The sequence below is a fragment of the Castor canadensis genome, chromosome 11 (assembly GCF_047511655.1).
Source record: "Castor canadensis chromosome 11, mCasCan1.hap1v2, whole genome shotgun sequence".
NCBI classification, from domain to species: domain Eukaryota; kingdom Metazoa; phylum Chordata; class Mammalia; order Rodentia; family Castoridae; genus Castor; species Castor canadensis.
The window spans coordinates 32,436,687-32,459,517 of record NC_133396.1 but is presented as its reverse complement, the minus strand read 5'-3'; the positions used below and the strand labels follow the sequence as shown (position 1 = coordinate 32,459,517).

The 22,831-nt window shown below is 38.9% G+C and overlaps 1 protein-coding gene across 2 annotated transcripts in view; it reads right to left on the bottom strand.

Moving 5' to 3' along the window:
- The window catches only part of Dgke (diacylglycerol kinase epsilon), a 28,404-nt gene extending 5,903 nt beyond the window's left edge, over positions 1-22,501 (bottom strand). Inside the window, exons 1-11 of one of the 2 annotated variants that reach the window (XM_020179874.2) lie at positions 22,373-22,501; positions 21,502-21,969; positions 11,476-11,635; positions 10,298-10,417; positions 7,961-8,104; positions 7,458-7,615; positions 6,798-6,849; positions 5,033-5,146; positions 4,353-4,424; positions 740-867; positions 222-333 (exon numbers count right to left, since the gene is read on the bottom strand). In XM_020179874.2, the coding sequence (XP_020035463.1) occupies positions 222-333; positions 740-867; positions 4,353-4,424; positions 5,033-5,146; positions 6,798-6,849; positions 7,458-7,615; positions 7,961-8,104; positions 10,298-10,417; positions 11,476-11,635; positions 21,502-21,959 (1,518 nt within the window). In that variant the 5' untranslated portion in view covers positions 21,960-21,969; positions 22,373-22,501. Of the gene's footprint in view, positions 1-221; positions 334-739; positions 868-4,352; positions 4,425-5,032; positions 5,147-6,797; positions 6,850-7,457; positions 7,616-7,960; positions 8,105-10,297; positions 10,418-11,475; positions 11,636-21,501; positions 21,970-22,372 lie in introns of those variants that run through there. The other variant, XR_012438636.1, reaches the window with a different exon arrangement.
- Between the last annotated feature and the right edge of the window lie 330 nt (positions 22,502-22,831).

Here is a 22,831-nt window from a genome sequence, read left to right as displayed (position 1 = left end):
TGGGATTCCTTTTCAGTCAACACTTTGTTTCTTTAACTGGATTGAGGGCCATGCTTCCAATTTCTTCCCCACCCTCTCAAGTCTCTGGTGTAGGGTGACCAGCAGCGTGGGCCATAAACTATTGTTCAGAGAAAGCAACAGCACGTACACTGCTTTCTGCATATCATGGCTTGGAAACAGACTGGGGACACATTAGCCTGTTACGGCACTGGTTCACCTACCCGCACTGTATGTGCTTGTCCTATTCGAAAAGGGTTTGCTAGTTTCACTTGAATCTGAGCACAGTGGAAAGACCCATATACTCCAACGACTTCCAGTAATCCATCATCATGCCTAACATTGGAAAAAAGGAATACAGATTACATGATGCAATAAATAAAATCAGCCATGTAAGGGCAGTTGCTTTTTAAGATAGGTAGGCCATAGTTTTAATAAATGTTTCTATTAATGAGATATACAGAAGTGAAAATCTGAGGGAAAAATGTGAAAGTCTGTATAAAGAACAACAGGGTACTTTAAAAGAAAGTGAGAGAAGAAAGACTGCAGTCAGGCCTGGTGGTACATTCCTGTAGTTCCAGCACTTGGAAGGCTACTGCAAGAGGATCCTGAGTTTGAGGATACTCCCGCCACAGAGTGAGTTTAAGGCCAGCGTGGGTTGGGTTACCTGGTGAGACCCTGTCTCAAACAAACAAATAAGAAACTCAACAACAACAAACAAACAGATTGCAAATATACATACCTGGCTAGAGGGTACGTCTCATCTCCCATCCCTTCCCATAGTCTGCAGCCACCGCCCCAGTATCCAATGTTCAGAACGATGATACCTTCCAAATTAGGCAGTTCGACTTGCTCACCATCCAGTTCTAGCTTTAAAGAAGTACAAGAAGTTAGTTACTACAGGGCACACTATTTCCTCACATATTACTTAGAATTCACACCCATTTTCATATGCATGTTTATGGAAGATGTAAGAATTGAATGAGTGGGGACTACTTCCTACCTCCCTCAAGATAATCTTTTTACCTCTACACTGGAACTGTTTTTAGCAAGCTGTCAGTAATGTCCTTTTTGCTGAATCTCCTTTTTTATATCTTTTTGAGACAGTGTCCCACTATGTAGCTCACATTGGCCTTGAACTCACAATCCTCCTGTCTCAGCCTCCAGAGTACTGAGATCACAGGTGTTGGCCACCATGCCTGGCCAAATACCATCATTTTCTTCAGGTTTCATCTGATTCACGGTTTCAGTGGCACCTGACCCTGATGTCTTTTCCCTGTTCTTCTGAAAGTTTTCCTTTGCTTGCTGGAAGTACAGACTCTGTATCCCTGGATGTTCCTCCTTTGTCACTATTGGCAGCTTCACATCCTGCCTCATGTTGACAGCATTCTTCATAGTTGTGTACCAAGCTCCCTTCTCTTCTCAGACTGCAGACTCTGGGGCAAACTTAGAGGCACTCCCATACCTTTAACTGCCATCTCTATTTCACTGGTGTAGGAAAGTAAACTGGGCCAGATCCACCCATCCAACTGTCTCCTTCTACAGAACATGGCATCTAAAACTTCTATATGCAAAACAGGCGAAAAGCTTCTCCCCAACCTGCTTCTTAGGATTGAGCAGCACAACCTCTCGTCCTCCCAAGCTGGAAACCTGGGTGTTACCTTTGGTTCTATTAATCTGGAAGCCGGTGATGCTGTTTCTATCTCTATCATTCCTGACAGTGCCCTAGTGCAGAGCCATCATCTCTTCCCTCAAATGTTTCTTACTGGCCTGTCTGCCTTTAGCTTTAATCTCTTCTTATGCACCCCTCATACAGTAGTTGGGCTGACACTTGTAATACAACATGGCATTCCCTTATCCCAGCCCTTCAATGGTTTAATTCATGATGATATAAATCCAAGTTCCTTAATAGGCTAATATGACCCTCCATACTTGGCTCCTGCCCATCTTTCTGTCTCTAGCCTTAGTGCTTGCCACTTTCCTCCCTGGAGGCTATACACCAGCTTGAACACTCTCCAACATTCTATACTCTCCCTTGCTTCTGGGCTGTATGCACATGCTGTTCTTAGCTCAGAATAATCTTCTCTTCCTTTTTCACTTAGTTAACTCTTATTTAATTTTCAAATTCCAGCTTGTTACTTCTAAATACTTCCTTGTTACTGTTACTTTCTCTAGACTGTCTTTGCAGCATTGTGTTATGTATTGGTTTTACTTATTCCTTTCTTTTCTCTCTTTTTTTTTTGGGGGGGGGGACTGAACCCAGGACTTCAAGCATGCTAGGTAAGAGCTCTACCACTGAGCTACACCCCAGTCCTTTTTTCAAATTTTATTTTGAGACAGGGTCTCACTAAGTTGCCCAGGCTGGCCTCAAACTTGCAATCCTCCTGCTTCAGCCTCAACTGCAAACGCATTCATGTGCCACCATGCTGGACCACAGATTTTTCTTATCATTGCATACTGTGTTGCAATGTGGTTTAAGTACCTTCCTCTCCTAAGCTATAAACTTGGAGGGAAAGGGCTAGCAGAGTGGCTCAAGCAGTAGAGCGTCTGCTTTGCAAGCATGAAGCCAAGTTCAAAGCCGAGTTCAAACCCTAGTTCCCCCCAGGTCCCCCCCCAAAAAAAAACCTTAGAGAAAGATTTTTTGGGGTATTTTTGTTTATTTATTTATTTATTCATTCATTCATCAGAATATGTATCTATTTTTTGAGACAGGATCTCACTATGTAGCCTAGGCTGGCTTCTACCTCACAATCCTCTTGCCTCAGCCTCCCGAGTGCTGAGATTATAGGTGTGTACCATCACACCTGGCTCAGAGTAAGGGTTTTATCGCCTCATCTCCAGTACCTAGGACAGTGCCCAACATTTTGTAGGCTATTTCACAAACAACTTTTGTGTAAATTAAATATTAGGCAAAAAAATAGAGTTCTATGCTATATGCTTCATTCTACAGAAAAAGGAAATAAGAGAAAGTGGCATAAAACTTTTGTGGAGCCAGGTATGGAAGTATATGCCTGTAATTCCAGCACTCAGGAGGCAGAGGCAGGAGGATCACGAGTTTCAAGCCATCCAGGTCTAATATAAAGACCTTGTCTAGATAAATCTCCAAGGGCTGGGTATGCAGCTCAGCAGTAGAGTGCTTGCCTAACACACACAAGGACCTGGGTTCAGTCCCTAGCACCACATAGCAGATTCTCCATAAAACAGAATCTTGCTCCTCCTTTTCTGCCATGTGGCCTCCCAGGGATTTATTTTTAGCTAAGTGTCTGCCAGATGGCAGCAGCTTTCCTCTGATTTTGTGTATCAGGATCCTCACTCTCTACTCACTCTACTCACTCTTTTCCTGAGATGCTTATCATCTTGTCCCTTCTTCTTTTACTAGTTTTGGATTTCTCTAATTAAAATCTTTGCTGTTGCTATTAACCATTATAGATTCTCTTTAAAAGTAAGCAAACAAAAAAAAATATATATATATAAGACTTGGCCATATCATGATGTCAGGGATACTGTAGCAATAAGCATTTCCTAATATTCTGTTTTTACTGCTTAAACATTTTTATTTTGTTTAGAATGTAAGAGAGATATCTCACAAAAGTAACATGAATTAAGCTAGGCAAAGTGGCTCATACCTATAATCCTAGCTACTTGGGAGGCAGAGATTATGAGGACTGAAGTTTGAGGCCAGCCTGGGCAAAAATTTTGGGAGACCCCATTTCAACCAATAAAAGCTGGGTGTGCTGGTGCATACCTGTCATCCCAGCTACATGGGAAGCATAAGTAGGAGGATCTCAGTCTAGGCTAGCCTGGGCAGAAATGCAAGACCCTATTTGGAAAAATAACAAGCAAAAAGGGCTGAGGATGTGACTCAAATGGTACAGTGCCTGCATAATAAGTGTGAGGCCTGAGTTGAACCCCTCCCATCACCACCAAAAAAAAAAAAAAAAAGAGAAGAAAAGAGAAAGTAACCTGATTTAAACTTTGCATTTAAATTTCTCCTGAGCCTTCATGAGCCAGGCACTGTAACTTTAAATTTGTATCACTCATCACATCAAACAGATCCAAATTAGATAAACCTGGGTCTGAATCCTGACTATCCATGCTGGTGGGCACTAAGGGTGTGAATTTAGGCAATTACTTAATTTCTCTTCTGAATAATGGGAATATGATAACACTTGCCTTATAGGGTTGTGGTGAGAATTTAGAGGGATAATGTGTAAAGCATTTAGCAAAGTGCCTATCACAGAAATAAATATTCTATATACATTAGTAAAATATATTAAGAAAATTCAGCATTTGTTTAAAAATCTTCATAACATAAAAAAACACCTAAAGCTTTAGATAAGGTGTTAGTAGCTTACCTCAACTTTTTTATTCAAATCTTTACATTCTTGTACTAAACAATCTTTGGTTCCATAGAATAAATAAACGGCCTACAAAAAATGGACAAAAATATTACAACAATCTCATAAACCCTGAAAACATTAAGAAAAAGACACTGTAGCAAAGCTCTCTGCTCTGCCTGTTGGATGCTGTTTCCTTAGAGCACACTGGATACTGTGGACAGGAGGGTACCACAAGATGCTTCTGGCATGCAATCCCCTTTGGTGTCCTTTTCAGTTTCACTTTTATTTTTTCTTCAGTACTAGGGTTTGAACTCAGGACCTAGGCAGGTGCTTTACCATTACAGCCACACCTCCAGCCCTAGAATGCATTTTTTCATTAATGACTTAACCAAAAATTTATTTTGCCTAAAATTTCTTGTCAACTTTAGCTGCCATTTAAGATAAGCTATCATATATTTATTCCATTTAGTCCCTCAATGAAATATGCTATAAGACATACCAACTTTGGATCTAAAAAAAATGTCACAGTTAATAAAATACATTTAAGGATCTAACTTGACAGTACTAGAAAGAAACAATAGTAAATGTTTCCAGAGTTAGTTCAATCTGAATCTAAGAGTGCCATATATAATCAAACCATTGATTTTTACTGTACCTTCGGTGATAAGCAGGAAATGTTATTTTATCCAACACACCTTATTAAGAATTCTGCTAGAAAACAGAGATGGTGCCTTCTCACGATGAGCATGAAAATTGAGAGCCATGAGAGCATCAGGTCCAATAGAAAAATAGTTGTTCATTGTGAATTCCTGTGAGCAAGGGTATGGATAAGCAACAAATGATACCTCTGTAAAGGCTGGTGTCATACTAAGTTATGTAAATCTTGGTCTTTATGTTCTTTCTGAAAATTGAATACTTTCTGCATTTTTTTTTCACATAGAGCTATTTTACACCATCTGGTGAAGTTACTGAATAAAGCTTCAGTTCTAGGCTGATAATGATAGATATGAATTCCACTTTCCATTTCTGTTCACCATGTCACTCCTCAGGACTTACCATCTAGAATGGTTGTGATTTTTCACCCAGGCTTTTCACGTCTGTGTTTTCATTGTATTTGCATCTTCTTTGTAATGTTCAGGTTCTATCAGACTGGACCCAGGCTATTGTTCTCCCTTAGTTTATCTTACTTCCCAACCCAACCCAGCCTAGATTCCTCGTCTACATGTCTAACTCTGCTCTTGTTTTTGTTTCTGAGCAAAAAGCCCAAACTTTCAGCTTCTTGTTCAATACTCCATAGTCATATGGATTGATACTCTCCAAATCTAACTCAGTTTCTTCCTACTCAACCCTAATCTTCCCATTTTTCTTATTTTGGTTAATGTCATTTCCATATATCCAATCATGAAAATTAGAAATAATCTTATATATATACACACATACACACATATGCACACACACAACACATATGCACACACACACACACATATAGGTATATATGCCTATGTATCTTTATATTTCTCTCTCTATATTGTGATAATAGAATTTGAACTCAGGGCCTTAAAATAGCTAGGTAGGTACTATACCTCCCCATTTTTTGGGGTACTGGGGACAGAACCCAGGGCTTTGTACATGCTGGGTAAGCACTCTCTACCACTTCAGCCATGCCTCAGCCCATGGTATATTATACTTTGTCTCTTCCTTTTATCAGAGGGTTTTTTTTTTTGGTTGTATTGATCTCTACTGCTTGAGTCACACCCCCACACCCCCAGCTCTCTCTTCCTTTTATACCAATGTCTTGATCAATTCTAACTTTAAAATGTCTTTGAATTGTCATCTTAAGGTTTCCCTTGTTTCACCCTACAGTAGACTTCTAAGTTATTTTTACTTCTCTATCCAGAATTATCTTTTGAAAACAAAAATTTGGGTTGGGGTACAGGTTAGTGGTAGAGTGTTTGCCTAGCATGGGTGAGGCCCTGGGTTTGATTCTCAGCACTGCAAGTAAACACAAAATCAGAAATCTCTGAATTATTTGCTTATCATGATTCACATTCCTGTCTATCCCCTTTGCCTGGGAAGTCTTTTGTTCCTTTCTCTGTTGATCTACATCGTATTTAAGGACCACCTTGCCTGTCACTTCCTCTGTAATCTTTTAACCTGATCTGCCTTCAGCGAAGGGACGGAGTACTTACCTAGCATGCAAGAGGCTCAGAGTTCAATCCCTAGCACTGAAAACCAAAACCAAAACAAAATAAAAAAATAAAAACAAAACAAAACAAAAAAAACCCCTGAATACAGTTCAGCTAGTGAACTGGGCATGTAGGTCTCTTTTCTGCTCCATAACCATCTGGCTCAAGATATCAGGTCTCTAAAACCTCCCAAAGTGTTGCTGTATCTTGTGCAATGGATTCATTCCAAGTATGTCTGCAAAAACTACCAGTAACTGAAACACTAAAAACATACCTTGGGTTTTCTTAAGTTGTAGTATCCTTTATTTGTTATCTGAACTTTCCATCTAAAAAACAGAAGTTAAAAAAAAAATCAGTACTTTTAAACAAAAAAATCTAGACACCTGATAAATGAAGTTTTTCTATTAAGACAGTATTTGTGAAAATAACCACATCTATGTAAGTGCATAAATTTTGGGAAAGCACTCTGCATAATTTGTGACTTTAAACGTAGATAACAAAACAAGACTTTAGTATCTACATATAAAACTAATACAGTCCTTTACATTGAACTTTATTGCTATACAACAAGTCTTTTTTTTCTTCTTCTTTATTCATTTATTCATATGTGCATACATTGTTTGGGTCATTTCTCCCCCCTGCTCCCAACTCCCTCTCTCTCCCCCCTACCCTCCTTGCTTCCAGGAAGAACCTGTTCTGCCCTTTTAAACTCCAATTTTGTTGAAGAGAAGACATAAGCATAATAAGGAAGACTTAGCACTTTTGCTAGTTGAGATAAGGATAGCTATACAGAGAGATTCCTAGCATTGCTTCCATGTACAAGTGTATTACAATCCGAATTGATTCATCTCTACCTGACTTCTTCACTACAAGTCTTTATTTATAAATACTTCCAAAGCTCAAGATGTATACTTTTTGGCAAAGTGGGACTTACCGATCTAGTTTGATTCCATCTGCTTCCATTACATTTCTTAAGACCTGTGCCACTGGGATTTCTCCAGCATAACCTGTACCCCAACCTAGAGTATTGGACAGATCATTGCCTGTTCCCAGAGGTAAGACTGCAACCTGTGGAATGTATTTTTCTTGTCCCTAGAATATGGAAGATATATTTCAGATTTTTTCTCTTTAGCCAATTTGTAGCATATATTTGTATAACTTAAAGACCAAAGCAATAAAGATACAAATATTATAACTTTAGGTTATGACAACTACTTAATCACAGTACCTCATTTTACCTATTTAAATTAGCACTGTCTTCTAAAATTCAACTGCATAAACAAAAAATAGTGTATATCTATCTAGAAGTGCTTCTGTAGGGTTTTTTTTTTTTTTTTTTTTGTGGCACTGGGTATCAAGTCCAGGGCCTTATGTGTGCTGGCAATTGCTCTACCATCCTCAGTCCCAATCATTATAGGAGTACTTAAAGACAGATACCTTAATCTTCATTTCATCAACTGCATCCAGGACCCAGCCCACTGTCCCATCCCCTCCACAAACAAGGACTCGGGCTGAATAATAGGGAAGAAGAGTACAAAGTTGCAGGGCTTTGATAGGGGGAGTTTTAGTTACATCAAAAACCTAAAAATGAAAGAACAAGAAAAAAGTTACTTTCATCCAGCACAGTCCTTCATTTGAGGATGATTTCCTTCTTGATGAGGAGAGCCATGGTTAAGTAATAATACTGGCTACTGTGCATTTACTTTTAACAATACGCCAGACTCTATGTTCTTGTGGCTCATCCATCACACTGACCTTCAAAGCAGGAGTCAGCATCATTCTACTGACCAAGACACTGAGGCACAGGAAGGTTAAATCACTTGCTGTGATTCTATAGGAAACTAAATGCTGAAATATAAATTCAAACTATTATATCACTTTGCTTCCTTTCCCATTCATATGAGACCATAACATATTTTGTTTTTAAAATAAAAGACAGGGTCTTGCTGTATAGCTTAAATTGGTCTTAAACTCTCCATCCTCCTGCCTCAACCTCCCAAGTGCTGGGATTATAGACCTGTGCCACTATGCCTGCCCTAAGTTCACTTTTATCTAGTTTCATACTTTTATAGTACACTATCCCTAGAGTAAGTTACTACAAGTTTCTGGAAAATAATTTTGAAAAAAAATCACATAAAAATGCAAGGATCTTTGACATATAAATCTGTAAGTGATCCTAGGAAAATATCTCAAGTAACTAACATGCCCTGTGTATAGATGCTCTCTGTGGTGTTATTTATAATAGTACAATCTTGGGAACAATCTCAACCTCTAACAGTGAGAAACTGGATAAATAAATTATGCTCTATCTGTTCAATTACTTTTGTTTTCAGGTATGTATGAGGAAGACTATGTTGCAACAGAATGCAAATTTATATCTAGATTATTATTCCAGCAGTTTTTCTTTTCTTTTTTTTTGGTTGAGACTGGTTTGACTTCAGGGTTTCATGCTTGCAAAGCATCACTTTGCTTGACCCACACTTCCAGTCTATTTTGCTCTGGTTATTTTTGGAGATGGAGTCTTCAACTATTTACCTGGGTTGGCCTTAAACTGTGATCCTCCTGATCACAGCCTCCTAAGTAGCTAGGATTACAGGCATGTAATTGGTGCCTGGAGCATGTTTTCTTTCTGGTGCTGGACACTGAACCCAGGGTCCCATATACGCTAGGCAAACACTCTACCATTGAGCTACACCTCTAATATTGAAAGTGTAAAAAACTGTACATTAAAAGGAAAAAAGATGCAACCCATAGTTGCAAGAATGGGTTGTTTAATTTTCCAAAGTAGAAGTTGCTAGCATATACATTCAATCGTAAGGGCATGACCCCTTTTATCCAGTAGTGCAACTACCTCTGTAATGTCTCAATGCCCCTTTGCTAACACTCCCCATTTCCAGACCCAGCCTTAGGGAACCAACAATCTACTCTCTGGCTCTATTGATTTGCCTTTCCTGGACAAGTCACATAAGTGGAATTATACAGTATGTGGTCCTTTGAGCCTGGCTTCTTTCACTTATTATGTTTTTAAACTTTACTTGCTGTAATATATGTGGTTTGTTCCTTTAGGCCACTGAAAAGTATTCCATTTTATGGGTACACACATTTGTTTATCCCCTCACCAAGTCATGGACAGATGAGCTACTTCCACTTTTAGGCTATGTTGAATAAAGCTGCTATGAACATCTGCATGCAAGTCTTTGTGGGACATTTATTTTCTTTTCTTTTAGTTTATCCTGGAAGTCGGATTGTTAGGTGATATGGTTTCTATCTTTCCACTATTTGAATGGCTTTATTCTTTTCTAACTTTTTTTTTTTTTTTTCATTTTTCTTTTATTATTCATATGTGGATACAAGGCTTGGTTCATTTCTCCCCCCTGCCCCCACCCCCTCCCTTACCACCCACTCCACCCCCTCCCGCTCCCCCCCTCAATACCCAGCAGAAACTATTTTGCCCTTATCTCTAATTTTGTTGTAGAGAGAGTATAAGCAATAATAGGAAGGAACAAGGGGTTTTGCTGGTTGAGATAAGGATAGCTATACAGGGCATTGACTCACATTGATTTCCTGTGTGTGGGTGTTACCTTCTAGGTTAATTCTTTTTGATCTAACCTTTTCTCTAGTTCCTGGTCCCCTTTTCCTATTGGCCTCAGTTGCCTTTTCTAACTTTTATTCCAGGTGATTAGTAATTTAAAGCATTAATAACCATTGCATTTTAGGGAAAATGAAAATCTAAAAATGAGAAGATTTATAAAGGAAGTTTTTCTCCTTAGTTACCTGGACTGGATTTAACAGGATCCTAAATTCTCCCAATAATCCTTCTCCCATGTTAGTTCCACTACGAGAGTTGGCCAGGACTATCAATGGAGTCCACTGCTTTCCAAACTTAGAGGCTAGCTAAAAACATTAACATGAATTAAAAGGATTAGTATCACACATAGATGGCAAACACAACATTTTTCATTCCTTGATAACAATAGTGCTGTACTTTGGTGAAGAATTATACCAGTACTATCAATGCAATATGAAAATCAAATAATTTTAAGAATGGATGAGGACCTTAGAGTTTAACCTTCCACTTAATGTAGAATTCTCTTCTATATTATTCCAGATAAGTCAGCCAGCATATGCTTGGATACTTATGTTAAAAAGAAGCTCACTAATAAGGCAGCCCATTCCACTGTTAAATGAAATTAGTAGAAAGTTTAGACTTAAATTGAGCTGAAAATCTGTTACTGAATAATTTTCATTGTCTTAATTTTGCTTCTAAAGCAACTAAAATCATTTACTCTTTCACGTAACTGCTGTGCTCGAACACCTGAAGCTCTGTACGGGCTGAGTATCCCTTATCTGAAATGCTTGCAACCAGGAGTATTTCCTGGTTAGAATTATTTGAGTACATAGTATGAGGTATGTTGTGGATAGGGCCCAAGTTTAAATACAAAATTCATTTATGCTTCACATATACCTTCTACACATAGCGTATAGGCAATTTTATACAGTATTTTTAGTGTGTTTATATTTTGACCACAACCTGTCACATGAGGTCAGGTGGGGTATTTTCTATCTGTATTGTCATGTTAGGGCTCAAAAAGTTTTAGATTTTGAATTTTGCATTTTTGGATTAGGGATTCTCAACCTATATCATTTATGAGCTTGTCCCCAGGCAATAAATATAAAATTCTTTCAACCATTCTTAGAATGGATATTGATGATTTTTCTCTGATCTTGTTTGATTTTGCTTTTCTGGATATGTTCTAGTGTATGTTAGTCTGCCTCCTGAGTGCTGGTATGACAGTTGTGTACCATCACACCTGTCTTGAGGAGGGTTTGATGGTTTTCCATAATGGCATCTTATATGCTACCTTTAATTTGAATTTATTTTATTCCTGGCAGTGTTCTGCTTACAGAACAACTTTTTAGAAATGAATTATGTAAGAAAATAAACAAATTACCACTTCATAATTTGTTTTTTTGTCTTTACGCATCTGGTTAATGGAAGTTAAATAACTTGGTGGAATGATGAGGTTTTTGAATTCTCCAAAATCACACTTTTCATTCTTTAAGCTATTTTTCATGCATTCATCATGTATGGTTTTCTGACACCAAATGCACCTGAGAGAAGGAAGAAACAAAATGCGTTAGTTAATTTTAAACCATAATCTTACTGATTCACAAACCAATTTTTTTGTTAAAAAATTAAAACTAATTCTATCATTATTGAACATAAAATCAAATTTGTAACTGTATCATACAGTGAAAATAGACCTACAAAGATTTGAGTGCACTTGGCAGCATAATCTCACGGTGGTTCTTAAGAGTGTGGTCTGACGTTCCAAGATACTTTCTGGGCATCTGAGGCTAAAAGTCATTTTAATAACACTAAGATATCACTTTACCCTCAAAAGTGCATATGACATGTGCTATCAGTATACACTGAATATAGAAGCAGACAGAAGAAACTAGCTGTTTGCTAAGGCAAAGAAATACGCAAAAACACATAACTCTCCTTACTAAATTTTCAGTTATTTTCCCCAAACACATTATTTGTTATTATCTTAAAATGAATAAATATTTTAACAATTTCTTAGTTCTAATTTATACTATGGCAAATATCTCTAGACATAATCTATGTAAAGGAAACAGATGTAGAACAATGGTTGCATTAGTTATTTGTGCTTTAGTTGAAATATGCTCATGTCTACAGTCTTTTCTGCCTAAACACTCTACTGTCTGGGTCTTAAAGAGTTCCTCAGGTCCAACCTGGAAATATCTAAACTTCTATATATAAGTAAAATGGTTCATTTTTTTTGCAGTTAAAAAATAGTTATGTTTACTTTTGAAATACAGATAGAAGAACATGTGCATTCAGATTTGCCTCTATGTTTGGTGCCAATGCATAAAACAGAAAGGGAACAGTACTGGCAAGATCTGGGGTTTCTATTATTAATCTGCTGAGTATTTAATCCACTCACAGATAAGGCAGATCTGACTGGACAGACAAAAGCAGGCCACCAGAAAAAAATGGATATAATTAAATGAGGTTTTAAAAAAGGAGGAAAACATTGTTTTGCTTAGATATTAATTCTCTCTTTGCCTTGTATTTCAAAAGTGTTTTCCTCTCCTTTAGTCGTCAGCTATGTTAAGTAATTACTGCTGTTGACTCAAGAGTCCAATTTACTATTAAAAATAGTTATCTGCATAACTTATTAGGGAGAAAAATCATAGCTGGGTGCCAGTGGCTCACGTCTGTAATCCTACCTACCGCCAAAAAAAAAAGAAAATTATAATTTGGCAAAGTAACATTTACTGATGCTTGCTTTCAAACTGATCTTGAAAAACAATAAATGGTCACACAGCTGAAGTATAATACCTCCATCTTTGTCCTACCATTAACTTTAAAATAGATTATACACGTTTTCTCCCAAATAGCCAATGCATTTATTTGTAGAAGTCAGGATTGAACCTTACCACTTTTTTTTTTTTTTTTTTTTTTGGTGGCACTGGAGTTTGAACGTAGGGCCTTGCTAGTCCTTTTCTGTCATGATTTTATTTTGAGATAGGGTCTCGTGAACTATTTATCTGGGCTGGCGTCAAACTGCAATCCTCCTGATCTCTGCCTCCTAAGTAGCTGGGATTATAGGTGTGAGCCACTGGGGCCTGGCTGACCACAAACTTTTAAACTGGGTAGGAATAGAAACACTGATCTAACTTCTTGGTATTAACAACTGGCTAGGTGACCAGATCCTGCACAGACACAGGGCATCATTATCACAGAGACAAACACAAGACAAAGGGACACAATCTGAGGAGTCACATGGTTTCCCGTTAAGAAGGTATCAGAAAACTAGTGCTCAGAAAACAAGGACAGAACCTAGCTTTAGCCTCCCAGCATAGGTCTAGATAGGATGGTGGCCTGATCACAACCTAAAAATAGTGTGTTATTATTGAAAGTAATCTGAAAGGATGCCCCATGAATTATTTCATAAAGGTCTCCTCTAGGAAGAAAAGTAGGACTGAAGGACAGATTAACTTTTTATCCTGTATTCTTTAGTATTGTTTAAGTTTCTAAGAATCAGAATATATTCATGAATTTCTTCAATACATTTTTTAAAATTAAATTTTAAATAATACTAGTTAATGCTTGAGAATTCAGAAATACAGAAAGACATAAAATAAAAACCATCTATAGATAGTAACTCTTAATTCTTATGATGTACTTATTCTCAGATTCATAGTGCATACAAGTTTACTTTTCAGGTTAGTATTTACATTTGGATATTGCTTTTCTTCCTACACTGAATCATGAATATTTTCCTTCCTTTCTCCCTTCTTCCCTTCCCTCCCCCTCTTCCTTTCTTTTTGTAGGACTGAGGATTGAACCTGGGGCCCTGAACATGCTAGGAAATTGTTCTTCCACTCCCACCCCCATCATGAATATTTTCATATACTGTTAAATATTTTAACAGTATTAAACAATGTATATTACACTGTGTAGATATACTGTGATTTCTAACTTTTAGAAAATATTATTTTTATAAGTATTAACAATGTATGAACAACTCAAACATAAATGAGATTTATTTCCTTGCGATCTGAGAAGTTACTAAATCAAAGGGCACACATTTCCTAAGGCTCTTGACATGCTTTGATAAGTTTGTACTACATGAAAGTGTCCATCATATCTAACACTTGCTAAGACTGCTCACTAATGCTTCCAACTTTCTCCTTGATATCTTGTTAGAAAGGTATTCTACTTTAATGTGTACATCTTCAGTCACTGAGAAAAAGTGATTTTTTGTGAATTTGTTTATGACCTATATTCATCTCTCACATGTTTTAATAACTGCATATTTTATTTACCTAGGATAGTAATCTCTTTTGTCATATTTGCAGAAAATATGCCTTAGTTTTCTTTAAATTTATTCTTTAATATGCCTTTTTTTGTGGCACTGGGGTTTAAACTCAGGTCTTCACACTTGCTCAGCTGGTACTCTACTGCTTGAGCCACACCTCCAGTACTTTAATACACTTAAGTTTTTTTTGTGATATAGAGATCTATTTTTTCCTTTGTAGTTTATTTAAATGCTCATGATATTTTTTTATTTCCAAATTAGATAGTCATCTATAGTTATTCCTCCATCACCAAGAACATTTGTTTTGGTATAATTCATAAAATAATCTTTTTTGTTCTCAGTGATTTGTGACATAACATCATTTGCTAACTTAATAATTTTGGAAAAGTTTTTTTCTTCTTCTTTTCTTTTTGGTGGTACTAGGGTTTGAACTCAAGGTATTCTACCAACTGAGTTATGCCTCTAGCCCCACAAAAAGATTCTTTTAATTTGAAAAAAAAATATTTTTTTGAGATGGTCTTGCTATGTAGCCCAGGCTGGTCTTGAACTCAAGGTTCTCTTGCTTCAGCCTCTGTGATGCTGGTATATATAGAAATACACCACCATGCCTAACAAAAAGATTCCTTTTAAACAAGGTAATGGTTATCAGCTTTGCTCTGTAAAGGTAAAGCCAAAGATGATTAGTTATTCAGTATTATATTTTTCCTTAGAAATACCATTTTCAAGCTGGTGTAGTGGTACATACTTGTAATCCTAGCAATCAGGAGGCTAAGGCAGGAGAATCTTCAGTTCAAGGTTGATCTGGGCTACATAGTGAGACCCTGTCTCAAAAAGAAAAATCATTTTCAAGGCAGTGGTTCAAGTGGCAGAGTGCCTGCCTAGCAAGTGTGAGGCCCCAAGTTCAAACCTCAGCACTGTTTAAAAAAACAAGAGTTTGAAGCCAGTTTGGGCATTATAGTGAGTTCCAGGCCACACTCACCCATATATCAAGACTTTGTCTCAAAAAAATAAAACAACAAACTTGAGATCTAGTCTCTTCATCTTGTAATTAGTCTAGATTTCAAAGCCATTGGGAAAATATGAAATTAGTAATACCTTATAATTTAGTTGCAGTACCATGTCATTGGGTAGTTGCTTATAATCTTCATTTTTTCTTCTTTTTATTTTGAAACTTCAGAGAAGTCAAAAGGATAACAAAATGAATACCCTAAACTCACCCTTTACTTGTCCTCCTCCCACTCTTCTTTTTGCCATGCTGGGGAACGAACCCTGAGCCTTACACATGCTAGATAAGCACTCTATCACTGAGCAATACCCCCAGCCCAATTCTTTGTGGTGATTTTTGTTTTTTTAGATAGGGTCTCTCTATGTACTCCAGTTTGGCTTCAAGCTCGCAATCTTTCTGCCCTGGGCCCCCAAGGGCTGCTAGGATTGCAGGTTATATGCCACCATGCCTCATTAGCAATTCATTAATATTTCTTCCTACAATTTCTTTTCTTATATATTGCTGGATCATTTGAAAGCAAGTTGCAGACATTGAGATTTTTGCCTTTTAATATTTCAGTATCTCCTAAAAACAAGGATACCTTCTTTGCTTTCTCAAATATTTTGCTTTTTACATTTGAAGATCTAGGCATAAGCAATTACTTTCTAAACAGGACTCCAACTGCTCAGGATGAAAGTATAAGGATTGACAAATGGGATTACATCAAATTAAAAAGCTTTTGCACATCAAAGAAAACAATTTCCAGAATTAAGAGACAACCCACAGAATGGGAGAAAATCTTTGTCAGGTATTAACTGGACACAGGATTAATACCAGAATATATAAAGAGCTAAAACAACCAAACACCAAAAGGACAAATAATACAATTAATAAGGGGGCAGACAAATTGAATAGACAGTTCTCAAAAGAAGTGCAAATGGCTAATAAATACATAAAGAAATGTTCAACATCCTTAGCATATTAAACCAACACTGAGATTCTATCTCACCCCAGTCGGAATGGCAAACATCAAGGAAAAAAAAAATGCTAGTGAAGACGGTTAGGTGGGAATGTTTGGTGGGAATGTAAATTACTCTAGCCACTATGAAAATAAGTATGGAGGTTCCTAAAGAAACTAAAAAGACCATATGATTCTGCTATACCACTCTTGGGCATAAATCCAAGGGAATGTAAATCAATATATGAGATACCTGTACATCATCCATGTTTATAGCAGACTATTTACAATAGCCAAGATATGGAACCAGCCTAGGTACCTAACAACCAATGAGTAGATAAAGAAAATATACAATAGATTATCCAGCCAAAAAATAAGAATGAAATTATGTCATTTGCAGGAAAATGAATGGAACTGGAGATCATCATGTTAAGTGTAATAAGCCAAAGTCAGAAAGACAAATATCACATGTTTTTGCTCATATGCAGAATCTAGACCCACCAAAACTTATAAAAAGGAGGGGGAAAAAGTGGAGTGGTTAAGAAAGAATAATATAGATGGGGTGAATTTGATCAAAGCACATTATATGCATGTTGTAAATATCACAAAGAAACTCCTTTGTATAATTAATTTATGCTAATAAAAATTTTTAAAAATTTCCTTTTTAAAAGATTACAGTGGACAGACATGGCATGTCCACCACCTATAATCCAGCATTAACATCTCACTATAATTGCTTTGTCACATTTCCATGTAACGTTAATTCATCTTATTTTTGTCACATTTCCAAGTCAACTGCAAATATGAAAATACTTCCTAAATATGTTAGCAAGTAGGCTTATCATTGCCTAGAGATCATTACTTATGTATAGGTTTTTCTAGTTTGATATAAAATTTATATTCAATGAAATGTATAACTATGTACATCTAATGAAATTAGAGTGAACACAAACATGTAATTAAAATCCTTATTATTAATACATACAGCATTAACTACTCTAGATAGTTCCATCATATGAAAACAAGGAGTACTTCATGAATATGTATGAATTTTTTTGTAGGGGTATGATTTATTTTTACTAAATTAATTAATTTTCTTAAGAGACAGGGTCTTACTATGAAGCCCAGGCTGGGCTCTATCTAGGCTCAAGTGATCCTTCCATCTCAGTCTCCTATGTAGGTGGAATTACAGGTGTGTTATCAGGGCACCTGGTTTTGTTTTATATATGCATTTATTTGTTTTTTAAGACAGGGTCTTATTATGTAGTCCAGACTGGCCTCAAACTTGAAATCCTTCTGCCTCAGCCTCCTGAGTGCTGGGATTACAAGTGAGTACTGCCATGCCCAGTTTCTTAGTTTCATTAAAAAAAGAAAAAAGTTTAGCAAGGAAGAAAATCTTCTAGTGACAATGCTTATTATTTTCTCTAAAAAGTTACTGTTCACAATAGTACATGCCATTTATCTGCAATGCTAGGGATTCAACCCAAGGTCTCATGGATGCTAGGCAAGCACTATACACACACATATACCCCTTAGTATTTTTTTTTTTTTTGAGATAGGTTTCACTATGTAGTCACTATGCAGCTCAAGCTGGCCTTGAACTCACTATGCAGCCCAGGGTCAAACACTCTATCTTCCTGCCTCCCCCACCCAAGTTCTGGGATTATAGGTGTGTATCACTTTTCCTGGCTAACACTTTCCTTTAATATGCTAGACGAGGTAGCTGAATTATAGGTCAAATTGAGATGGTCATTTATGAGATTCATAAAACAGGGTTTGGTAAACTGTACCTACCACCTGATCTCATAAAGAAAGTTTTAATGGAACATAGTTATGCCCATTCATTTAGGTATGGTTCACAGCTGGTTCTGTACTAGGCAGCATTTAAGTAATTACAGATCAAATGCTTTTTTTTTTTTTTTTGACTATAAAGGTTTTGTATTATAAAAGTTTGCCCATTTCTGCTTTATAAGATGGTATGGTATCTTTCATTGTTTCAGATAATTATTGAAATGAATAAACACATACCAATCTAATACAGAAATATAAAATTTAAAAAATTTAGCCTCAATACTGAGGCTAAAGTGGCCATTGTAATTCTGATAAGAGTCAGCAGCTTTGTTTTACTGATCACATGTGTGTAGGGGGTGAGAAAAGGTAGAATGTAATGAAGAAAAAGCCTTACAAAATAGAAAACACTTAGTCCTCCCTCTCTTACTGAAACATAGGATATTACTGGGAACAAATGTTTATTTAATAAATTTAATAAATACTTAAATATAATCCAATTCCTTATTTTGATTAAAAGAGAAGCAAAAAGAACAAAATGCAGGATACTAGCTGCAGAAATACATTGTAGTGGTTGGTGTCGAGGCAGGAACACACAAAAAGAAAAAAAAACTACAGGAAGTACAGCCTCTACTGCAGTGTCTGCCACAAAACAGATGCTCAGTAAGTATAAAGGCTAGAAGAGTATACATTACAGGGCCTTTGTCACTTGTTCTGATAGAGTTTAATAGGACTGCAGCCTTTAAAATCAGTCAGCACTGTTATCATGCCCTTTGAAATGCCAAGTTGCTGACCAGTCTCCAGAGTTCACCAACTTCTCTAAGAATAAGGTGTAGAGAAGGAGCCCTTGCCAAGGCTGGACAAAAAGGGAGTCTGGTTTGTGTTTAAAGGTTCTAAAAAGTGATGTTTTGTTTCTCTCCAAAGTATCTCATTCCTACAGAAGGTCACAGCAGATTATAATCTTGCATGAAATCGCTGTCTAAAATAAATTATTTCAAAACATTGTAGAATACGTACAACTTCAGGACACTGTGATCTTGTTCTCCTGGAAGTAAACACCTCCTAAATTATATAATGGCCGTATCTGCCACAGGTGAGGATGCAGAATCCTGGGAACACTCTGCTCAGTAACCTGTGAGAACAAGTTAATGAGGAGACGACGACCTTATCATTACAAACATCCACTGTGCTCAATGGGATGACACAGAATTAAGGACAGAGGCTCATGTTCTAAAAGACATAAAGTTGGCAACATATGGCTCATGCCTGTAATCCTAGCTACTTGGAAGGCTGAGCTTGGGAGGATCCCAGTTTGAGGCCAGACTGGATAACCAGTTTGAGAGACCCTCATCTCCAAAATAATCAGAGCAAAATGGACTGGAGGTGTGACTCAAGCAGTACAGCACCTGCTTTGCAAGCATGAAGCCAAGTTCAAACTCCACCAAAAAAGAAAAGAAGATACATAAATATAGTAATTCTCCAACTTAGAAATTACCTGCAGAGTCTGTTAAAACAAAGACTGTTGATCCCAGCCCACGTTTCTGACACCGTGGGTAAGGAGTAAGGCTACAACTGCCAGATAAAAATAGGATGCCTAGGTGAGTTTCAGATAAACCTAATTTTTTGGCATTATGTCCTACATATTTAAAAAAAATTTTTTTTGTTAAATCTGACAATCCTAGAATTTGCATCTGTAACAGATTTTGAAGTGATGCTGATGCTGCTGGTCAAAGGACCTTACTTTGAAACCCCTGAGATACAGATTATGATGTCATCATCAAGGAAAAGTTTGGGAGAGTGGAAGGTGAGTAAATCGGACAAGGGTTCCTAGAGGAAAGCCAACACCCTTAAGGATGCTTACCAGATAGCCAGAAGGATACTAAGAGAGGAAGACTTTGTGCAAAAGAAGGGTAGTATGAAAAGGCCTGATATTTTAAGGACACTACCACCAGCTTGGTGCTGCTGGTGTATGAAATTGAATGCAGGTGGTGGTAGATGTGCCTGGAAGAGTAAAGAGGCTGAGAGCACACAAGCCCTTGTGTGCCATATTAAAGCACTTGGAGTTTACACTGTTAGATCATTGGTGTAAATGACGGGGAGCACTTAAACAGTTTTTAAGCAGAGTAGGGACTTGATCAGATTTGCATTTTTAGAAAGATCATTTGGGTGGAAGAGCAGAAGCAGTGTGATTATCTGCTAAGAAGTATTTGAAATACAGTTAAGCTAGTTGTGGAAGACATTTTAATATAACTCTGCAGACAGAGAAGAAAGTATAGCAATACTCAATTCATTATGAAATTATTTAGTCCCTGGTAATAGCACTCACTTATAAAGACAAATGACAGAAAGTCACACAGGACATCTAAATTTTAAAAATACCAAATAAAACCCAATAGTTATATAATGCTTCTGTAGTTGTCTAAAAAGTTATTTTTAAATTTTATTAAGTCTAAATCTGATGTGTAAAATTAAGATTTAAAAAAAGTTATTGACATAACAGTGTTCATGTTAATATAAGATTTTTCTGCAAAAACTAAATTGAAAAAAGTAACTTCCTATCTATCTAGTGACATTTCTCTACTTCAGTTCTTAAATATGTTTATGGGCCTTTCTACTTGTCACAAATAAAATCCTTTACAATAAGGATGTCCAGACATCCGGCTTAGAGAAGGCCAGGTGTTAGTTTTCCTAATCCTGCTCTGGATGTTAGAAATCCTAGAAGCCAATCCGATTTTATCTTCGATTTTCTCAACTGTGAAATGAGTTCGAATAGATGAACTGCAAAATACCATCCTCTTCTAACAATCTCTAACACAAGCAACGCATGTCTTCACCTATTTCAGACAACATGTAACAACACAAATGTGTTCAGTGTGTAGGGAAAAGCCATTAAAATAGTCCTGGTTTAACCATGGCCACTTATTCTTGATGCTTCAGTCCAGAAAGATCATCTGTCAAAAGAAGTATTCATTTCAGTTCTTTTTCCGACTACGGCACCAACAGCTATATTAGCAAAAGACATTTAAAATGCTGCCTGGGAATGACACTTGTTTTCATAGAACAAAACTGAGAATGAGTCAGTTTCGTGGATGAAAGTTAATTCGTGCATATTTCATTTTCCTTACATAAAATGAGGAGTTGACCACTGGCCAGGAAGCACACGGGGCTTAAGAGACCTCTGGAGGAAGTGGGGTCACGCTTTATTACCTACGAGGGCAGTGGAGCCGGGCTTAGATGCAGCATCTGAGCATAAGACTACTGCAGAGCTGCACGATACCAGGGATTGTGCTTACACAACACCAGGGTAAGGGAGCAGTTTAGGCCAACTTGCTGAGATTAAAGCCGGTCTCCACGCAATCCTGACAGCACTCAGGACACTCCGGGACGTCCCTACCTGTGATCGCAGAGCTTGGGCTGACAGCCGCACTGCTGCTTGCAAACCACACAGTAACTGCACAGGGGCACGTTGCCACGGATCCAGTGGTGGGGCATGGCGTCCGCCGCCCTGCCGTCACTCTTGAGCATGATCTCCTTGCACTGGAAGCGCTTGTCCGCCTTCTTGAGACAGCCCTCGTCCACGCGGAGCCCGCAGCAGTCGCAGAAGGCGCCCTGCAGAATGTGCTGCGCGCACACGCAGCAGTAGGTGGGCTGGCTGAACAGGTCCGTGTCGCGCCACCCGTGCTTGCTCTTGCGGAAGATGTCCCTGCGGTGCAGCTGCCGGCGCGACCGCTGCAGGCTGCACCAGAAGGTGATGAACACTGGCAGCAGCACGGAGCACAGCGTCCACAGCACCAGGTGCCCGTCGGCCAGCAGGCTCTGGGCGGGAGGGCCCGGCCGCCTCTCGCCTTCCATCTTCGCGTGTCTAAGTAGGAGAGAGACGGCGGGGTCGGGCTCGGTCCCCCAACCCCCACCAACCCTGTCTTCACTTTCCAGGCGAACGCTGCTTGCCACAGGACCGCAGTGCCCGATGCTCGCGGAGGGGGCGGTGCCCAGCGGTCCCGCCCTCCTCAGCCCGCAGGTCTCCGGAGCGCGATCGGGATCGGCGGGTCACCTCCCCTCGCGCTGGCCCGGGTACCGGCGTAATACACATTCGCTGGCTCCCTCCACGGGCAGGCCGGGCGCCTGGCGACTGCGTCCGTAACGGCCGGCCAGTGCCCACTCGTTCCCGGCCCGCGCGGAGGGCCTCACTCGCACCCACCGCCCTCATTCCTCTCGTGAGGCCTCCGGGGACTTGCGCCTTCACCCCGCCCATCCCCGGGTCCTACCTCCAGCCCAGGCCTTGGGCTGCGGTCCCGCCTTCGCGACGCACAACCCAACGCCGGGCCTGCGTGTAGCGAGAAGAGGCCGCGCGTGCCGAGCGCACAAGCGCAACAAGCACGCACGCCGCCGCCAGCGGCGGCCAGGGCGTGGACTGGGCGGGGCCTGCGGTGGCGCGCCCCGGGTTTGGGCGGGGCCAGGTCTGGGGCGGGGCCTGCGGCAGTACATCCAGTGCCTGGGCCGGGCCAGGACTGGGGGCGGAGCGTAGATACGAGGTGGGTTGGGAAAGAGAAGTCCGGGCGGTAGAGGAAGGTGGAGACCATGGAAAGGGCGGACAGTGTGGGATGGGGGCCGTGGCTTAGGGGCAACAGGGACAGAGTAACACTGGGGGCGTTAGGGTGGGTGGTCAAGCCCTATAAATTCGTAGTCACAGAAAGTGCTGGTACGAATGATTTACGAGTATATGA